General features: G+C 39.2%; 2 protein-coding genes across 2 annotated transcripts; both read left to right on the top strand.

The window, feature by feature from the left end:
- Positions 1-597: 597 nt before the first annotated feature.
- rgs18 (regulator of G protein signaling 18) lies at positions 598-7,325 on the top strand. Its single transcript, XM_034137463.1, has 5 exons — positions 598-888; positions 1,364-1,468; positions 1,661-1,722; positions 3,409-3,575; positions 5,129-7,325. Exons 1-5 carry the CDS (start codon positions 767-769, stop codon positions 5,381-5,383), a joined length of 711 nt encoding a protein of 236 aa, XP_033993354.1. The 5' UTR covers positions 598-766; the 3' UTR covers positions 5,384-7,325.
- A 6,157-nt stretch (positions 7,326-13,482) lies between these two features.
- On the top strand, positions 13,483-15,536 carry LOC117488506 (regulator of G-protein signaling 21-like). The gene is made up of 4 exons (XM_034137464.1): positions 13,483-13,532; positions 13,841-13,901; positions 13,979-14,145; positions 14,301-15,536. Exons 3-4 carry the CDS (start codon positions 14,086-14,088, stop codon positions 14,475-14,477), a joined length of 237 nt encoding a protein of 78 aa, XP_033993355.1. The 5' UTR covers positions 13,483-13,532; positions 13,841-13,901; positions 13,979-14,085; the 3' UTR covers positions 14,478-15,536.
- The last annotated feature ends 1,063 nt before the right edge of the window (positions 15,537-16,599 follow it).

The following is a 16,599-nucleotide window of genomic DNA, read 5'->3' on the forward strand; positions in this document are numbered from 1 at the left end:
ACCAAATACATTTTTATACATACAAATGTATACATTTGTTTTGAACACTAAAGAAACATTGTCAAGGTCCTCCACTGATATTTTTAAAGACAGATTTGAGTATTTCTATAAAGGAGCCATCACATATATCTAGCACCCATTCCACTGTGTCACAGAGAGTTTGTCTTTCTTCATTAAGGCGCTGATGTTCTGGAAAGAGCAGAGCCCACAGTCGGCACAGGCACATTATTTAGTCCATTTCATTCTGTACATCTGGCCTTACTTGTTGGGCAAGTGGAATTGCTGAATAAAGAAAACGCCTGGGATCGCACAATTCAAGTAAAGCTCAAAATGATTAAATCAACAACATTAACCATATAAAACCATTGTAATAGTGACAGTGTACAAGTTGTTTTTAGGGGCCCCTATGTTATTAGATCATAATTACTTGAGGACAATGTGTTATTGTATAATTATAAGATATAACGTCAGGCAAAAACAAACAAAACAGCAAAGAAACCCCCATGGATGAGCCTAGCCGGCTGTCTTTTTCAAATGTCTAAGGAAACAGTTGACAGGATGTTGGACCCAGGGGCTTTTCTGTATCACTGATGGAGCTGTTAGCTGTAAGTGGTAACACCATTACAGGAAGTAGAGCAAAAGGTATGGGAAATGAAATGCGAGCAGGTTTTATAAAAGACGAGATGGTTCACCGCGTGATGGGTTAAAACATTCAGAGAGCTATTTGTGGTGTGCCGCTTTGCACAACAGATACACACAAAACAGCATGGAGACGCTTCTTTTTCTATTTCCTCAATTCAACTCCATGGCCCCAAAGGAGGAAGCATATTTCAAAATGTTTGGTCCACAAGACTCGCAGGCACCAAAGATGAAGGACGATTTTAGCAGGTTGGTGTGTGAAACTCAGCTGTTTTCTATTGTTTACTTGTTTTAAGACTCATTTCATAGTCTGTTTTAGTAAATGTAGAAAAACAAGTGAACTTTTGTCATGAGTAGAGATATAGCAAGTTTCTTTGTGTATAGGTCTCTTCTTACTAAAAAGCAACATAATACTGCATGATCTAATGTTCTTATATAGTACCTGAAAATGAGGGCAGTTGGTACCATTGAAGGCTGATAGACTTCCAAAAGCTGTCCTCCATGATGAGTCTCTCCATGAACACGCTTACAAGCGAGACTTTTCTTCCCATTTGTATTGGACCACAAAGATATGTTGTGTAATTTATGGCACGTCTTGTAAGGCACTTTAGCAACGTGTCTGCAAGGAGTTATTCTCTGATAAGTTGCTGATTTGGTTCACAGTGCGACAGTTCAAGGGGCTGACAGTTTGTGGAACTTGATGTATTTCCTCCTGTGTTTGCAGACAGAAAGACAAGGAGAGGAAGAGCCGACTCAGCCTTTTTCTCACCAAGTCGGGCTCTCATGAAAACGTCAGTCCCCATAAAAAGACAAATACGCCACCCAGCAAGTGAGGCAAAATGCATTTATATCAAATATTGTGTTTGACAAGTATTACTCATGTTTAACATGGGTTTCCAGTACCCTCCATGACTCTTTGCACACTGGTAGCAACATGGCATGTAGACGTGTCAAAGCATACCTCAACACTACTTGCTGCATCAATAGGGAAGAGCTGAGCGTATCTCTGATTTTCTTGCAGCATCTCACCAGAGGCGGCTTTGCAATGGAGCGACTCCTTTGAAGAACTGCTGAAGCACTCAGGTCAGATTAATGCCCAAAGGTTCACTAGAACGTTGAGGCAAATTGTTGCACAAAAGGGTGTCTTCTGCCCTCAAACTGTTTGCTATATTTGAATTGTTAACTGATAAGAAGTGCTAGGGGCAATCAATAGTTAATGGAGTGAGAAGTGGTAGTTTCACTACATCTTTTAATGTTTGTCCGCACAGATAGCAATACAGAAACTGTGCAACTTCCTCATAAGCACAGAAGTTGCATTGTAGTGTCACTTTGAAACACTGTGAAGCACTGAATGTGCTCATTTTGGAATGGTTTTATTGATAGCATTCAACATTTATAATACTATAAGTATAATTATGCTATTGAAGGGTTATGTTATTGCTAAGTTATTGTTTGTACAGTTGGGGCCTTTTTAGTGACTTTTTAGAGGAAGGAACAGAGGTGGAAGAAGTATTCTGATATTTGTGCAGTACAAAGAGTACAATTTTGATTGTGCACTAAAATACTCCCTCTTATATGATGTTTCAGAATTAATATTACTGCTACATTAATGCATAATGTTTCTTTTAACAGCTTTTGATTTATGAGGGTTGCAAATTGTAACTCCATCTACGCTCCATATTCAGCAAATGTATCCTCATACAGAATTCATACAGTATGATATCTTACAAAAAGTAATTTTTCAATTACCACTCCTTTAGTGCAGTCTTTACAAAATAAACTTCTGTCCTCACAGGAAACAACTTGGTTAGGTTTTTCTGTGGTTTAGGTTAAAATAACTACAGAAGTCACGTAGTTACGTGACAAGTAAGTCAATGTTTAGGTTAAAATAGCTACTGAGGTGGCTTTACGTACTGTAGGTACAGAAGTTGCATGTCAACTAAATAAATTATGGTTTCACACTCACGCAGAGCGGTCTGGTGTTTTTGGACCCTCCTTCTACCCTGACATCATACCTACATGTAAAATAGAACAAATATCATAACCATATCAACACATCTACACACATACGAGATCGGTTATCTAAATGTAATCAAAGCCAAAAGTCAGACAAATGTAATGAAGTAAAACATAATATAATATCATATTTGCTATGTAAGGAGCCGCAATTGGAAATACTGATGTAAATCCCTACTATGTTGATATTGTACAGGACTTAAGTAAATGTACTTAGTTAAAGGGGCCCATATTATTAACATTTTCAGAATTCATATTTGTATGTGAGATGTTTACGTTCTTTAATGTTCATAATGTCTTTATTTTTCTCATACTGCCTGTGCTGCAGCACCTCTTTTCACCCTCTGTCTGAAACCAGAGCCCATTCTGCTCTGATTGGTTAGCTGGCAGGCTCTGTTGTGATTGGTCAACCGCTTAGAAATGTCCCGCCCCTTAGCCTTTAGAAGCACAAGTGTTACAGAGTGACTATGTTACGGAGGTAAACAAATGAGTCCAAACTTTGTGATTTTAGCCTGCTTTTGCAGACAATTTACATGCACAAAAACCTATATAACATGCTACAGGAAAGGGTAACCGCCAAAAAGCATAATAGGGCCCCTTTAAATTCAACCAGTGGTCCTTAACACATCCTGATAATCTAATGTGCGCTTTGTTTACCCAAATGTACTGAAAATATCAATTTTATGATGAACAGTAATGCGTCTTTGTATTGTGTTTATAGTAAATAACATTGTCTTTGTTTCTCTTCATCAGATGGGGTGGAAAGCTTCTCTCAGTTCCTCAGGACAGAGTTCAGTGAGGAAAACATTGAGTTCTGGTTGGCCTGTGAAGAATACAAGACCATTGATTGTGAGACCAAGCTGCTGTCCAAAGCCAAATGCATTTATACGGTTTATATTGAATCGGAGGCGCCTAAAGAGGTACGGCATGGCATTTTTATTAATCATAAACTGTGTAGATGTAATGCTGCATAATAGGCTATTATGTTGAGCTGCAAAGGCTCAACAACGCATGCGGTTTACCTTTGCCTTTGGCTTTTGGAATGCTTTTGGAGGTTTGAAATATATATGTAATTATATGAAAATAACAGTGGGTGAATTCTTAAGCATTGCATAGTCATGAGCCTTCAGCGGTTTGACCTTTGCGAACAATCGTCAGGAGCAACCGCTCGCTGAGGTCATGCATGTAGTGCAAAGCAGCTCAGGTTATTTCTGTGTGACACAGTCGCAGTTTCGAAGGTTTCCGTTCCATGCAAGGATGCTGCGACCACCATGCGATATGCTTTCATGACCTGCAGTGGATCTGACCGTTGAGAGTGTGCTGTCTGGTTTGTGGTTTCCACAGTCCTCTGCAGAACTGCAGAGAGCATCACCCACACACTTTCATTCTAACATGATCGCCTGTGTAAATATGAAACATGCTGCGCTAGCTTGAAAGCATGAAACAGCTTGAGTGATTTGCAGAGAGATCCAAATGTAAATGAATGTGACCTTCAATATTTAAGGTGGGAGAGTTGCAGTTTGATATGCATTAATATTTGAGAGCTGTGGTGAATATTTTGTATTGCTGTGTAAAAAGCTTCATCGCTGTTATATTTTAAAAATAATGTCTTGCCAACATTGTCCTTATCAGTATTTAAACCTACAATTCATTCACAAAAGCAGGCATCAGATAATTAACACATGGGGAGCGGATGTTTGTCAGTGAATGCCTTAAACCGAATTAAGCTAAGTGACAACCAAAACGGAGAATCTCTCCTCATCAGCTCTCAGTCTCTTTTATCACCAAACAGCAGGGTCATGAATAAAACCATATTTTAGCTTTGGCGCATTTGATTTCCCCTTTGGAAATAAATGATTGTATTCAGGTCAGGGAGAACTTATTTCTCAGGAAAATCAACATGCATACAGATACTGATTAATAAATGGACAGGCTTACTAGGCATAGGCCCAGGGGCCAAACAAGGAAGGGGGCCCCTGGCCAGAGCCCAACATTTCGTGTTGTGAAGTCACGAGAAACAAAGATTACTAAATAGAGCAGAAAACATCCAAAAAGAGATGCAAAACATTCAGAAAGACGAAAAACAACTAAAAAGCAAATCTAATGAACACAAACAGACCAAAATGACATGCAAAACATCTACAAAGAGATCCACACTAATAGAAAAGAGACAAAATACAACCAAAGAGAGGTGCAAAACGCCTGCAAAGACATGTAAAATGACCAACAAGATGTATCTGTTGATCTGAAGCTCCTGTTCTTCATGTATGTAGGGGTTGCCCTGGTTACGCCCAGGGGGCTTTGTCTCCTTTTCCATCTATGCTTACATGCAATGCCTGCACTGTTATAAACCTTATCCAAATCATGACAAAAAAACTGACTAAACTGTGCATCATTGTATATGGTGTATTATTTGATATAGATGTAGTTGAGTTTTAATTCATTGTGTTTTAAATCATTTTCTTTAATTTAGGTCAACATCGACTACAACACCAAGATGGCCATTCAGAAGGTCATGGCAAAGCCCACAATGAGCTGTTTTGAAGCAGCCCAGATAAAAATCTACAGTCTGATGAAGAAGGACTCCTTTCCCAGGTTCCTCAACTCTGACATTTATTTGGGTCTCACCAGGAAGAAAGGCCCTGGGGCCAACATGTTTCGCAGAAGGTCACGCTCCTGTGTATTCAACGACAGGGGTGAGGCTACAAATGAACCTTTGGCCTGGTAGAGATAGCATTTCAATGTTGTCCCTCACTCTGTGAAATAGATTTTTAAATAACAGATATTCCATGAGTAGCATCATAATTGTTTAACCGCACAGTGCTAATTAGCCACAGGTTTGCTTCTGCAGATCGAGTGTGTTATTTGCTTTCTTTTCAAGAAATAGATGAGAATATTGTTACCACTCAAGGATGTAAGATGAATACAGCTACAGCCGTCTGGTTAGCTTAGCGTATCATAAAGACTGGAAGCATAAGGAAATAGCTAGCCTGGATGTGCACAAATCTCTAGCAAAATACACCTACTGTAGCATTAGGCATAACATGTTATAGCTCTACTGTTTAATCTATTAATTGACTGGATAAATTAAATGAGGGTAGCCAGAGGGACGTAACCCATTGGTTTGCGGAGTTTGGCATTTTAGCCTTCACCATCTTGGTTGTCTGAGACCAGAAGTGACCATATTTGAATGATAGGGTGAAGCTGAGGAAGAGCAAGGCCCTAACGAGGAACCAGCTAACGCTAGAGCTAGCTAGCTACTGACTTGGTTAGCAAGAGCTAGCTAGCTACTGACCTTGTAAGCATTTAGCTTGAACATAATTCAGTATTCTGAGGCTCTTTGCCCCATTTATTTTCCTCGCGGACGGCGGACAATGTTTTTATGAACCACACAGCTTCTGGTATTCCAAGACCAAAAAGACGTTGTGCAGGCACGAAACATAGGCTACTACCAATAGAAATACATTGCTTTTAAAATCGTTCTGTGTGACACGAAAGAAATGCGAAAATCGTGTTCATGAACACGAATCAATAGATTAAATTTATTTAATTTCGTGACTATAACACGAAATGCCGTGAGACTGGGTTGTATATTACAAGTAAAAAATGACATGGGTTGCAGGAATTACACTGAAACTTCCTGGAGTCTTTTGTTTGTTACCTGACAACTTCACAAAAATTAGGACAACAACACTCAAGAAAGATAAGCTAGCTGTATCCCCTCATTTCCGGCTAAGCTAAGCTAACTGACGGCTAGTGGTAGGTTTTTATCTATAATACAGACAATTGGTATACATTTTCTCATCTCACTCTGTTTTTTCATCTTGGCAAGAAAATGAATTAGCGTATTTCCAAAGATGTCGAACCATTAATATACTACCCCTCTGTACAAGAGATGACACCACTAGCCTTTCAGCCATACGAATACGTTTGAAATGTTACGAGGCAATTACTTCAGACAAATGTGGTTATCTTAAAATAATGTTCACCCTCTGGCCAGATCAGAACTGAGTATTCACTTTGCACATATGGAACAATCTCTCTATTTTCTTCCATTGGGGTCAACATACTGCTTGTGGATTAAACCTTTATTGCAGAATTGTATGTTACTTTAAATCTTGCAAAACTTGAATGACAGGCAGTGGGATGTTTCGAGACAGAATCTCAGCTGAAGTGCCTCAACGCTACCGACAGTACCCAGTCAGCCGTACAGGCAGCCACACTGAGGCCCCTCTCCTTCTTCAGAAGCATTACACTTCAATTGCTTTGTCTTCCAAACCAGCAATAGAACTGTATATGTCCATAATACAGTTGAAATGGTAAACAGGCTAATTTTACCATTTCTAATTCAAATGGACTAGATTTTATCCCTGGCACTGTCAAAAAACCTTTCAGTCTACCTTGCAGTGAAAGCCTGCAGCCAAGGTGACTGCAAAGCACTGAATGCTTTTAATGAGGGATTTACAGTATATTCCTCTTTATAATGAATACAAATGTATCAATTTTCAGTCAGAAAATCCATATCTCATTTGAATACTAATATGAAATTATATGACTTATGATTGCTGCTTTTTCAGTTTGCTGCCATCTAATATAATTTATCTATGTTAATATGTTGCCTTGCTGTTGTAAAATCTATATATATGTTTAATAAAGTCGTTTTAATGAGGGCTTCAGTGTCATTAATTAGTTTGAACCACATCTGAATGTGACAAATGGAGACATAATGTGTGCATATTAGACTAGTGGAAAATTGTTTGTATGTGTTGCTCCCTATTCCAAACCGCTGAAAAATTAATAGACCTTATCAACTCCCATTGCTCTAGCACAAAATTATTCATGTGACTGTATATGTATGCCCAGGCTACACTTCTGATAAAGACAAATACATTTGAATTTGGAATGTCAGAGATCCCACTGAGTTCACCCCCAAAGTATGTGCGTGGAAAAAATAAAGGAGTAATTAATAATGTCAACTGCATAGAGAATACACACATATTAGGGCTGTCAAGTTAACGCGTTAATAATGTGTATTTGTCCTCGGCCCGCCCCGTAGTTTCAGAGCCCAAAGGCTTGACGTTGTTGTTGTTGTTGTTAGTTGGATCGTGGGAGAGGGGGGGGGGTGCTAGTGAACTGTCAACGGGGGGGAAGCCTCGCTGCGGGGAAACGGCGGACCTCTGTCGGCGCAACTTCGATGAGGCCGTTTAAAAACATAATAAAGTAAGGACGGTGCAGATGTTGTGTCAAATGATGCACCCCCGTCGTGAAATGCACCCCTTGACACGGGAACACGCATTTGAATGTATAGTCCGCTATTCTATGTTGTCTTTTTGATGGTTGGGTGGTCGAATCCTGGATTTTGCATTCATTCGTCACTTATTTTTCAGTTAATTTTTTATTTAATATGCGTTTTTATTTAATTGTGACGTCCTGTCTGTATACTTGTGCTTGTACTTGTGCTTTACAATGTATTGTTTATTTTTACATCAAGTGCTTGAGGGTGGGATTAATAGAAACATTTTTATTTTGGGGGGTGCTTTTTATGAACAGCCTGGTTGCCACGATATGCACCCCTTGCTATCTCTGACAATAAACGTGTCACATACATGAAACTTGCTCCATTTCGCCGACAACTGTAAACAGGCTTGTCTGTTTGAGCAACTGGCTCAGTGCAAGTAGACAGGGTTGGGAGAGAGTGTAAGAGAGAGAGAGAGGTTCCAGGTTGTTGTATTGAAAATATTCAGGAGAATATTTGTCATTGTTCAGAGGTTGTTGTGTTGAGAATATTCAGGAGAATATTTGTCATTGTTCCAATGATAATAAACAAACATTTGCATAAAGCATATTTGTCCACTCATATGTTGATAAGAGTATAAAACTTGAATATTCCTCTAAGGTACATTTAGAACAGATAAAAAATGTGCGATTAATTGGCGATTAACTAAGGACATCATGCGATTAATCGCGATTAAATATTTTAATCGACTGAGAGCCCTAGCACATATACAACACAGAAAGAGCTGGTTTATCTCATTTGCATAGATGCCAGGGTTTTTTCAAGTAGCCTTCCCAGACATCTCAGCCTAAATAACTATAATTTCGAAAAAATAAACTAAGAAACAGAATTCAATACCTCACATTTCACATGAATTAGGCATCCACGAGTCCGCTCACACACAGAGAAGAGGGGGAAAATGTAATGCAACTACTGAGTTCTGTGGAAACAGCTTCCAGTTTGTGTTTGTGAGGCAGACATCCTCTCCACTTTTAAGAGTATGCTTAATACTTTCCTTTTTGATAAAGCCTATAGTTAGGGCTGGCTCAGGCTTGCCATTAAGTGTGGGGTTTCTTTGGGAGTTTTTCCTTGTACGATGGGATGATCTAAGGACAGAAGGTGTTGTATTCTGTACAAACTGTGAAGCCCCCTGAGACAAATGAGTAATTTGTGATATTGAGCTATATAAATAAAATGTGATTGATTGATTGATTGTCGATTGATTGGATGAAGTTGTAACAAATGTCGAAGCAGCTGTCCTGGTAAATTGATTACAGTTTAAGATTACCTGCCCACTAAAAGAAATTCCCATTGGTATTTAAATGTGTGACTCAGTCTGCACAAAAAGCCTCTGAAATTATCCACAAGTCAAACATGATCCACTGGAGGGAAACAAAAGACTGAAAGAACAGTTAACCTAATAATATAATGCTTGTAAAACTAAATGAGAACCAGTACTAAATGTATAAAACAAAACAAAAAACACATTCTCTCAAACAAATGGGTTGCTTTTTAAAAGATTCTTCAATCTTAGCAAAAGTCAGTCAGAAGTTTTGCACCCTGGAGCTCTGGTACTAAAACTTTTTCACCACAGGTTCCCAATTTAAGAACATATTTGTTTCATCTTTGAAGCTTTTATCTAACTCTACGTGAGACAAATTTAGTAACGGAGTTGCCGACTCCCAGGCTCAGATATTGACTTGTGAAATGTACCCCATACAAATCCGTTTGCACTTGATGCTGCTGGCCTGCAACGATATTGACAGACCAAAATAAAGTTTGTTTGCAAGTCTCAAGGTGAAACTTTGTACTTTCAATGCTAAATGCCAAACCAAAGTGTTGGGACCTCAACAAGGAGATTGTGTTTAGGGAAAACTAAGATTCAGTTGAATGATTGACGGGCAACCTCCTACAACTCTGAAAGCGACCACATGTTCACCAATGAACAGTTGAGTGGTTTTCTTGAGAATTTAGACAGATTCTCTGCTGAAGGCTAAATATCATTCAAACCATTTCTGTAGAAAAATACTCTACCATCTGTCAGCTGCATTGGGCCAAGTGGAAACATGCTGAACATTTTGTATCTTTGGGAGTTTTTTCACTGAGGTCGAGTAGATGCTTGACCTTGAATTTTTCTATAATTTAATTTGCTCAATATGTTATTTTTAGGGCCATCAAAAATCGGGAAAAAATCACTGCTGAAAATAAAAAAGGAACAAATCTCACCGCAAGGATCCCTGTTGTTTGCTATTTTCATGTTACAAGTCGAGACAAATAGATGAAACACTTTCTAATTAAATCACTGGCATGCTTACTGATTTACTTTCAGGGCTTTGAAAACTAATTTGAATAGGTTTTTCGGTTACATCTGCACCCTGCACCAGCCCCCACCCTGCAGGAGAAAGGTCAAAACCATGTTTGTGTTCGGATAAATAAAACAAGCAGGACCAACAGCAAAGAGAAATTGCTATCAATGACAGAGAAAGCTAGACAAATGGTGCTGTTGTCGAATACAGATTGGGGGCCTGAAGAGGACTAGAGTGCCACCCTGTGTAAGGTTGGAAAAAATGCATCTTATGAAGTGCTTTGCTGTATCACCAAAGACACTCAGCCCATTTCAATTTAGTTGGGAATATATCAATGATCTTTTACAATAAGCTTTTTCAGCGTTGTCCCTTTTGCTGTGGATGGATACACTGATTGTTCAGAACAACTTTTGATCGAATAATATGAAAGGCTGAATTACGACAATACAGAACATCTTGAGAAGTTTGCAATGAGTTCACAAAGACACTCCCCAGTTCTCCTTTCCTGGCTGTGCCTTTTTTGAAAAACAAATTTCTTGACCTGGTGCGTCTACACACATGCAAATACGGGTAGCCTGGGTGTTTTCCATCACCTGTTGTGATTTACATTATTGGTTTGTTTGGGCCCTCAACATCTCCACCACTGACAGGACAGAATAAAACCATGGGTTAAAACACACTGGAAGTATTGTATCTGATATACTGTTTGGTTTACAATTTAATGTTCCTTTTTTTTACACCATTGCTGTGGCTCAGGATAACGTGACTATGTATGTTCCCTTCGGCTTTGCAATGGCAAGTCAGAAATATCTTTCTTGTGTTGATCTATTTGAGTCTTTTTTTTAAACTAATGAAGGACTAGAACATTTAAATCAAACATCATTTGATGAAAGTTGAAAAGTACACTAAAAACTCTGAAAAGAGTTCTGGGAGTTACAATCGTGCTGGTTTCCTTGAGAAAAAAATCAATATGTTCTTTCCATTGGAGTACTGCAAAATATAAGCTCTGTGTAAAACATAAACGATGAGGATACTAACACTTTTAGTGTTTAGTGCAATATGGTCTACACAAATGAAAGTTTTACTTTTCTGAAGCGTAACTCCAATCGGCAGAAGAAAAAGATAACGGCTAAAAACAAACTACACCAAGGATTCATAAATTCATGTCAAAAACATAAAGGTGAACTAATGTTCAGCTTGATGGCATGTATAAGTAACTGCCTTTTTAGACCCCATTTACACAGGAACGAAACGGGTTGTATCTGCATAGTTTCTCTTGCGTATAGCCCTTTCATTTACACGAGGCCGTAACAAAACGATAGAAACGGACCCCGCAAACGATAACGGGTCCCAAGGTGGATAGATCTGCAAACGGAACGCTCTGGGGGGCCAAACGGCTGCGTGTAATCGCCTCTCTACGATCATTTCCCGATAGATGAAGCCATAGCCCCGCCTCTCCCCACCTCTGCTGCTCACTGCTGTAGCATGGTCAGTAGCTACTGTCAGTAGCTACTGCTACTGACCATGCTACAGATGTTAGTACAACATCTACAGCTCGACCATGCTACAGGTGTTAGTGCAAAATCTACAGCTCCTCTACCACAACCATCAGCAACAAGTGGACATGGAGAATTACATGAACATGTTGCTAAATCGACCGCGGGGCATAAACAGAAGGGCAACCATGGCAACCATGCTCCGGGGTCTTCTTCACTGCTTTTGGTGTATTTTGTGGCGGCAGCAGCGCCACTTACAGGCCCGGCATATGTACTACAGCGTTTCCAGCGGGTCGAGCGGTCTCGTGTGAACAGACACGTTAAATGAATCGAATGCGTGTAAAGGCAGCCTCAGAGACAAATAAAAGCTTTCCTTTACTTAATCTAACCCTAACCCTAGAACCCTAAACCTGTCATTGAGCCTGTGAAAACCACCAACCTTACTTCAGGCATCTTAAAAAACAATATTAAAAGAAAACCTTAACGACAAGGGAACGAGGAGTCCAAAAATGGTAGTAATAACACTATTGACACTTTTCATTAAATTATTTACCTAATATTCATGCTCGCGAAAATGATCTAAGAATGCTAATGTTTATTTTCTGCCAGTTGGTTGGACTGTCAACCATTTTAGTCCGGACTGAAAAATCCCAATAAGTGCTTTACGGATTGCCATGGAAGTGATTAAAGACAATCCTGTTCCCCAGAGGATGAATCCCACTCACTCTGGGGCTCCCCAGACTTTTCCCGTAGCCACCAGAAGATTTGTTATGAACTCTTGACCACCATTAAATAGATAAGCAAGGACAATTGTACAGATATTCACGTTCCCCGTAGGATGAATCCCAACAACTGTAGTGATTCTCTGACTTTTCCCATAGCTCTGCCAACATGTAAAAGTTCAAACTTAGAAATATCTTAACACCTACTCAATGCATCGGCACTAAATGAAGTACCTGAATTTGGTGATCCCCTGAGTTTTTTCTTCGAGGGCCACTGTGTAGTTCACACTTGTGATTTTCAGTTGACCGCCTTGACAACTACGGGGTGGATTGCTATGGTATTTGGCACATTCATTCATGTTCCCCTCAGGATGAATTGTAATACCCTCATCATTGACTAAGGAACATGCAACGTTTCTTCCCAAATGATACGCTTTTAGTTTCAAAGGTCGGTTTTCCCCAGCATTACCTGAGGTATAAGGCACACATTGTTCATTTAATGCTTGTTTATGCTTTTGTCTTGATGAATAAGGAACACTGCAGATATGCAAATGGCAGGATGACGAGAGTTTTCCTTAATAGTGAATTTGTTTATGGCTATTTGTTTATGGTCGGGAGCTTCCTGACCATTGCTTAATGCTTTAGTTAAATCCTGTTCTGAATTACTGTATATGATTATACTCGCTTGCCCAAAGTAGAATATAAAGTAGTTCTTACTGATGAACGGAAATCTAAAGTAGTTAGTAGTTTAAATCATCTTAATTCAGGTTATTTATATAACTACTTGCCATCCTCATTTTGTCAAATCCACAGTTATGATGAGCGCAGTTTTGTAGAACATTTGCGGTCATTTAAAATCACAGCCGAGCTCTTCCAGACACGGAAGGATGCCCCGTCTCTCCCGACAACAACACTTTGCATAAAGATTTCCATATATTCCATTCATGTTGGGTGTGGGTCATTTAGATTTGTTCAGTCACTTGACTCCTTCCTTTCCAAACAATCACAACCCCATCTTCAGTCTGGCAAGATCTTATCTTTGTCTCTCTTCGTAACAGGACTAGGAGATGGCTATAAAGTGAGTTACTGCATATTTTGTTTTTGGGGGGCCTTTACCTTTTTTAAGCAGGCAACAGCTTACAGCAACCATGTGGAAAATATCGAGGAGTTTTCTCACTGTAAGTCTCAATTTGCATTGTGTCTTGAGATCTGAAGGGTCTTCTAGTGATTTTTAAGGTTGATGTCAATGCTCTAAACTGTTTGCAAGTCATTTTAAAACATGCAAGTGTGGTTTGCAGGTGCATTGTGCTGTTGAGTTCACAGATAACTTGGCTAGTGATAGATCTTGATGCTCTTTTCAAGGGTAGATTGTGTTGCTTTCCCAAGGATCCACTGGGAGATGTTGAGACTTGGAGTGAGTCCGTGGACAAAGTCCTTGGTTGTAAAGGTACGAGTCTCTCCTGTCTGTGCATATACGTGATTTTATATATTGCTATCCAACTTAACATTTTTTGTGATTTTCAGCCGGTCAGATAGCTTTCCGGGAGTTCCTGAAGTCCCAGTACAGCGAGGAGAACATTCTGTTTTGGCTCGCCTGTGAGGAGTATAAAAAAATCAAGACGGCGCCAGAGATGATCTCCTCCGCCAACAGGATCTACTCCGAGTTTGTCCAAACAGAAGCGCCGAGACAGGTAAACAACTGCAAGCTGAAAGAGAGAAATTTAGAAGGCCTTTAGTGGCTGCTTCACGGTGCTAGAACCATAGAAATTTGCTCACAAGTTGTTACTTTATAGGGAATGAAAATAGCTGCTCTAAGACGCCTTCGGGCGATATCGTTTGATTCCAGATCAACATAGATTGCGGCACCAGAGAAAACATAACAAAGAACATCTCCAAGCCCTCCCTGACTTCCTTTGATACGGCACAGAAGCTCATCTACAGTCTGATGGCCAGGGATTGCTACCCGCGCTTCCTAAAATCTAACATCTATCAGGGACTGCTGAGGAGAAGCGATTCAAGGTGACAGCCTCTCAGATGGAGGCTCGCCAAATCTTCTTTCCAACTCTCATCTGCTGTATAGCGCTCTTTGATTTCAGTGTGGATATCAGATTTATGCCATACAATCCAAATCCCAAGTGTAGCAGAAATAGCTTCTTTTTTTTCTTTCCTTAACCTGTGTGATTCAGTAGACAGTTACATCTCAAGAGAATTTGCAGCTTGTATTATACCTTATCTCTTTAATTATGTCAAGGTAAAATCTATAAAGGGATTGTGCACATAATGCTTGTATGATTACCTTTTTTTCCCCTCCAGATTAATTATTAAAAAGACTCATTGTAAAGTATTATTATCACTTTATCTGATTGATTATACCAATATAAATCCAAATATGCTTTAAATTTCAAGTGCAAATAAATATGTGAGTGTATTGCTATGCTTCTGTTTCAGCTTTTCTTGCCTGATTTTTGGTATATCTAACTAAACATAAATCAGTTGAATGACATTTGAGTGTGGCCCTCTTGAATGTGATCCAAATCACTTTTGTTGTCGTCTAACCCTAACCCTAACCCTAACCCATCTGTATACTGTAATACGGTCATTGGTTGTAAAAAAAAAAACACCAGATGGCAACAAAGTCCTTCATGCAGCATCATTCTGAAAACAAGAAGAAGCAACTGAAAACGAAAAAGGGAAAAACTGCCTCACACTTCCTTTCTGTCTTTGTGTGGTTTACATCTCTGCTGCATTTTGTACATTGTGAGGAGGAACCGCATGAACGTCTTCATTTAAATTAGCCAAAGACCGAGGCGTTTATGCATCATGAAAAAGTACAAGGAGGGTTCTAATAATCTGATGTAATGGGAAAATCCTCTTTAACTAAGCTTATTCCCCCTTATTTAAATCTACCATAAAAAAAGAACAGTTTATATTGTATCTATTTAGAGTTCTTCATAGTGTCAGACAGTAGTCATTGCTTTATCTGTTTGTTTTTTGCCTTGTCATGGCCAGGACATGGCGGATTATACAAACTTGTGTCATCGCCTACTGTATGTAAAACGCATGCAAATACAAAGGAGCACAACAAAACACATTTGGACATAATGTTCACATCCACAAAGAGAGTAAACTCAGCATGTAAGAATGACCTTCAACAATATGGAAAAATAAAATGCTACATTGTTTTCTTTCGCCTGTTAACGTTTGTTTGTTGTCTAATTTTTGTGTTTGGAAAGTGGAAGTAGACATGGAGTGGTTTCTCCATGTGACGGTGGGTGTTAGACGAACATGTTGTTCTGCTTCTGTTGGTGGCATTGAATGTGCAGGGGGGAATTATTTTAGGGCAACACAGGCTGCTCACCACAACTTCCTCTTCAACGACTCCCCTCTGTGTGTGGAAGGGTGAAGTTCATTGGGTACTGTGAAAAAGACTGAATTTGGCATACTTATTCTCAGGCCCAGCAAAAGTAGACGTTGCTTGAAGGGAAGTGAAAGAGTTATCAAAAACTGAGCCATAGATATAATTGTCCGACTGACGGAGGAAACTCACAGACGGGTGCAGAAACCGATAACGAAATTGTCTGAGATAAGAGTTCATGTCACCACAGCGAGCGTTTTAACATCTAGCTTGGGTAAAGCATAGTCACATGAAAATAGATAAAGTGATAAACCAATTCCGACTTGTGACTCAAAAGCAACTTATTAAGTTTGCTTAAAAACTTTTTCTTAGGTTAAGACTTATTATCATGTATTTGATGCCACCTCAATTATCAAGCTTGAAAATGTTAGGCCAATGAGTTATGGCATAATTAAACTTCTTATGTTTACGAGCATGGGTTGATTCAGATGTTAAATTTTTTTGCATGCATTAACTCCCAATTGAGTGTTCTCTACCTTTCTAGCAGAAGACTTCCCCTACATATTGACGTGTGTTGTCATGGTTAAATTGTGTCACAACAGTATAAAAATCAGCTTGTATCCAGGCTTGATATTCTGCACTGTGAATATATCGATATATCGTCCATTGTTATCAAAGTTACATTATGATTTAGAGTAGTAGCAAAGCAGCTGTAAGTGCAGGTAGCAAAACATTGCAACAAAATGGCCGACTGAAGCACACACGGGGGATGACATTGAAATAAAATGGA

This window comes from Trematomus bernacchii, unplaced genomic scaffold, assembly GCF_902827165.1.
Source record: "Trematomus bernacchii unplaced genomic scaffold, fTreBer1.1, whole genome shotgun sequence".
Lineage (NCBI taxonomy): Eukaryota > Metazoa > Chordata > Actinopteri > Perciformes > Nototheniidae > Trematomus > Trematomus bernacchii.

Coding starts and splice junctions, on each gene's coding strand:
- rgs18 (XM_034137463.1), top strand. CDS start 767: ATGGAGACGCTTCTTTTTCTATTTCCTCAATTCAACTCCATGGCCCCA. Junction 1,469..1,660: donor ACAAATACGCCACCCAGCAA/GTGAGGCAAAAT, acceptor ATTTTCTTGCAG/CATCTCACCAGAGGCGGCTT. Junction 3,576..5,128: donor AATCGGAGGCGCCTAAAGAG/GTACGGCATGGC, acceptor TCTTTAATTTAG/GTCAACATCGACTACAACAC.
- LOC117488506 (XM_034137464.1), top strand. CDS start 14,086: ATGATCTCCTCCGCCAACAGGATCTACTCCGAGTTTGTCCAAACAGAA. Junction 14,146..14,300: donor AAACAGAAGCGCCGAGACAG/GTAAACAACTGC, acceptor GTTTGATTCCAG/ATCAACATAGATTGCGGCAC.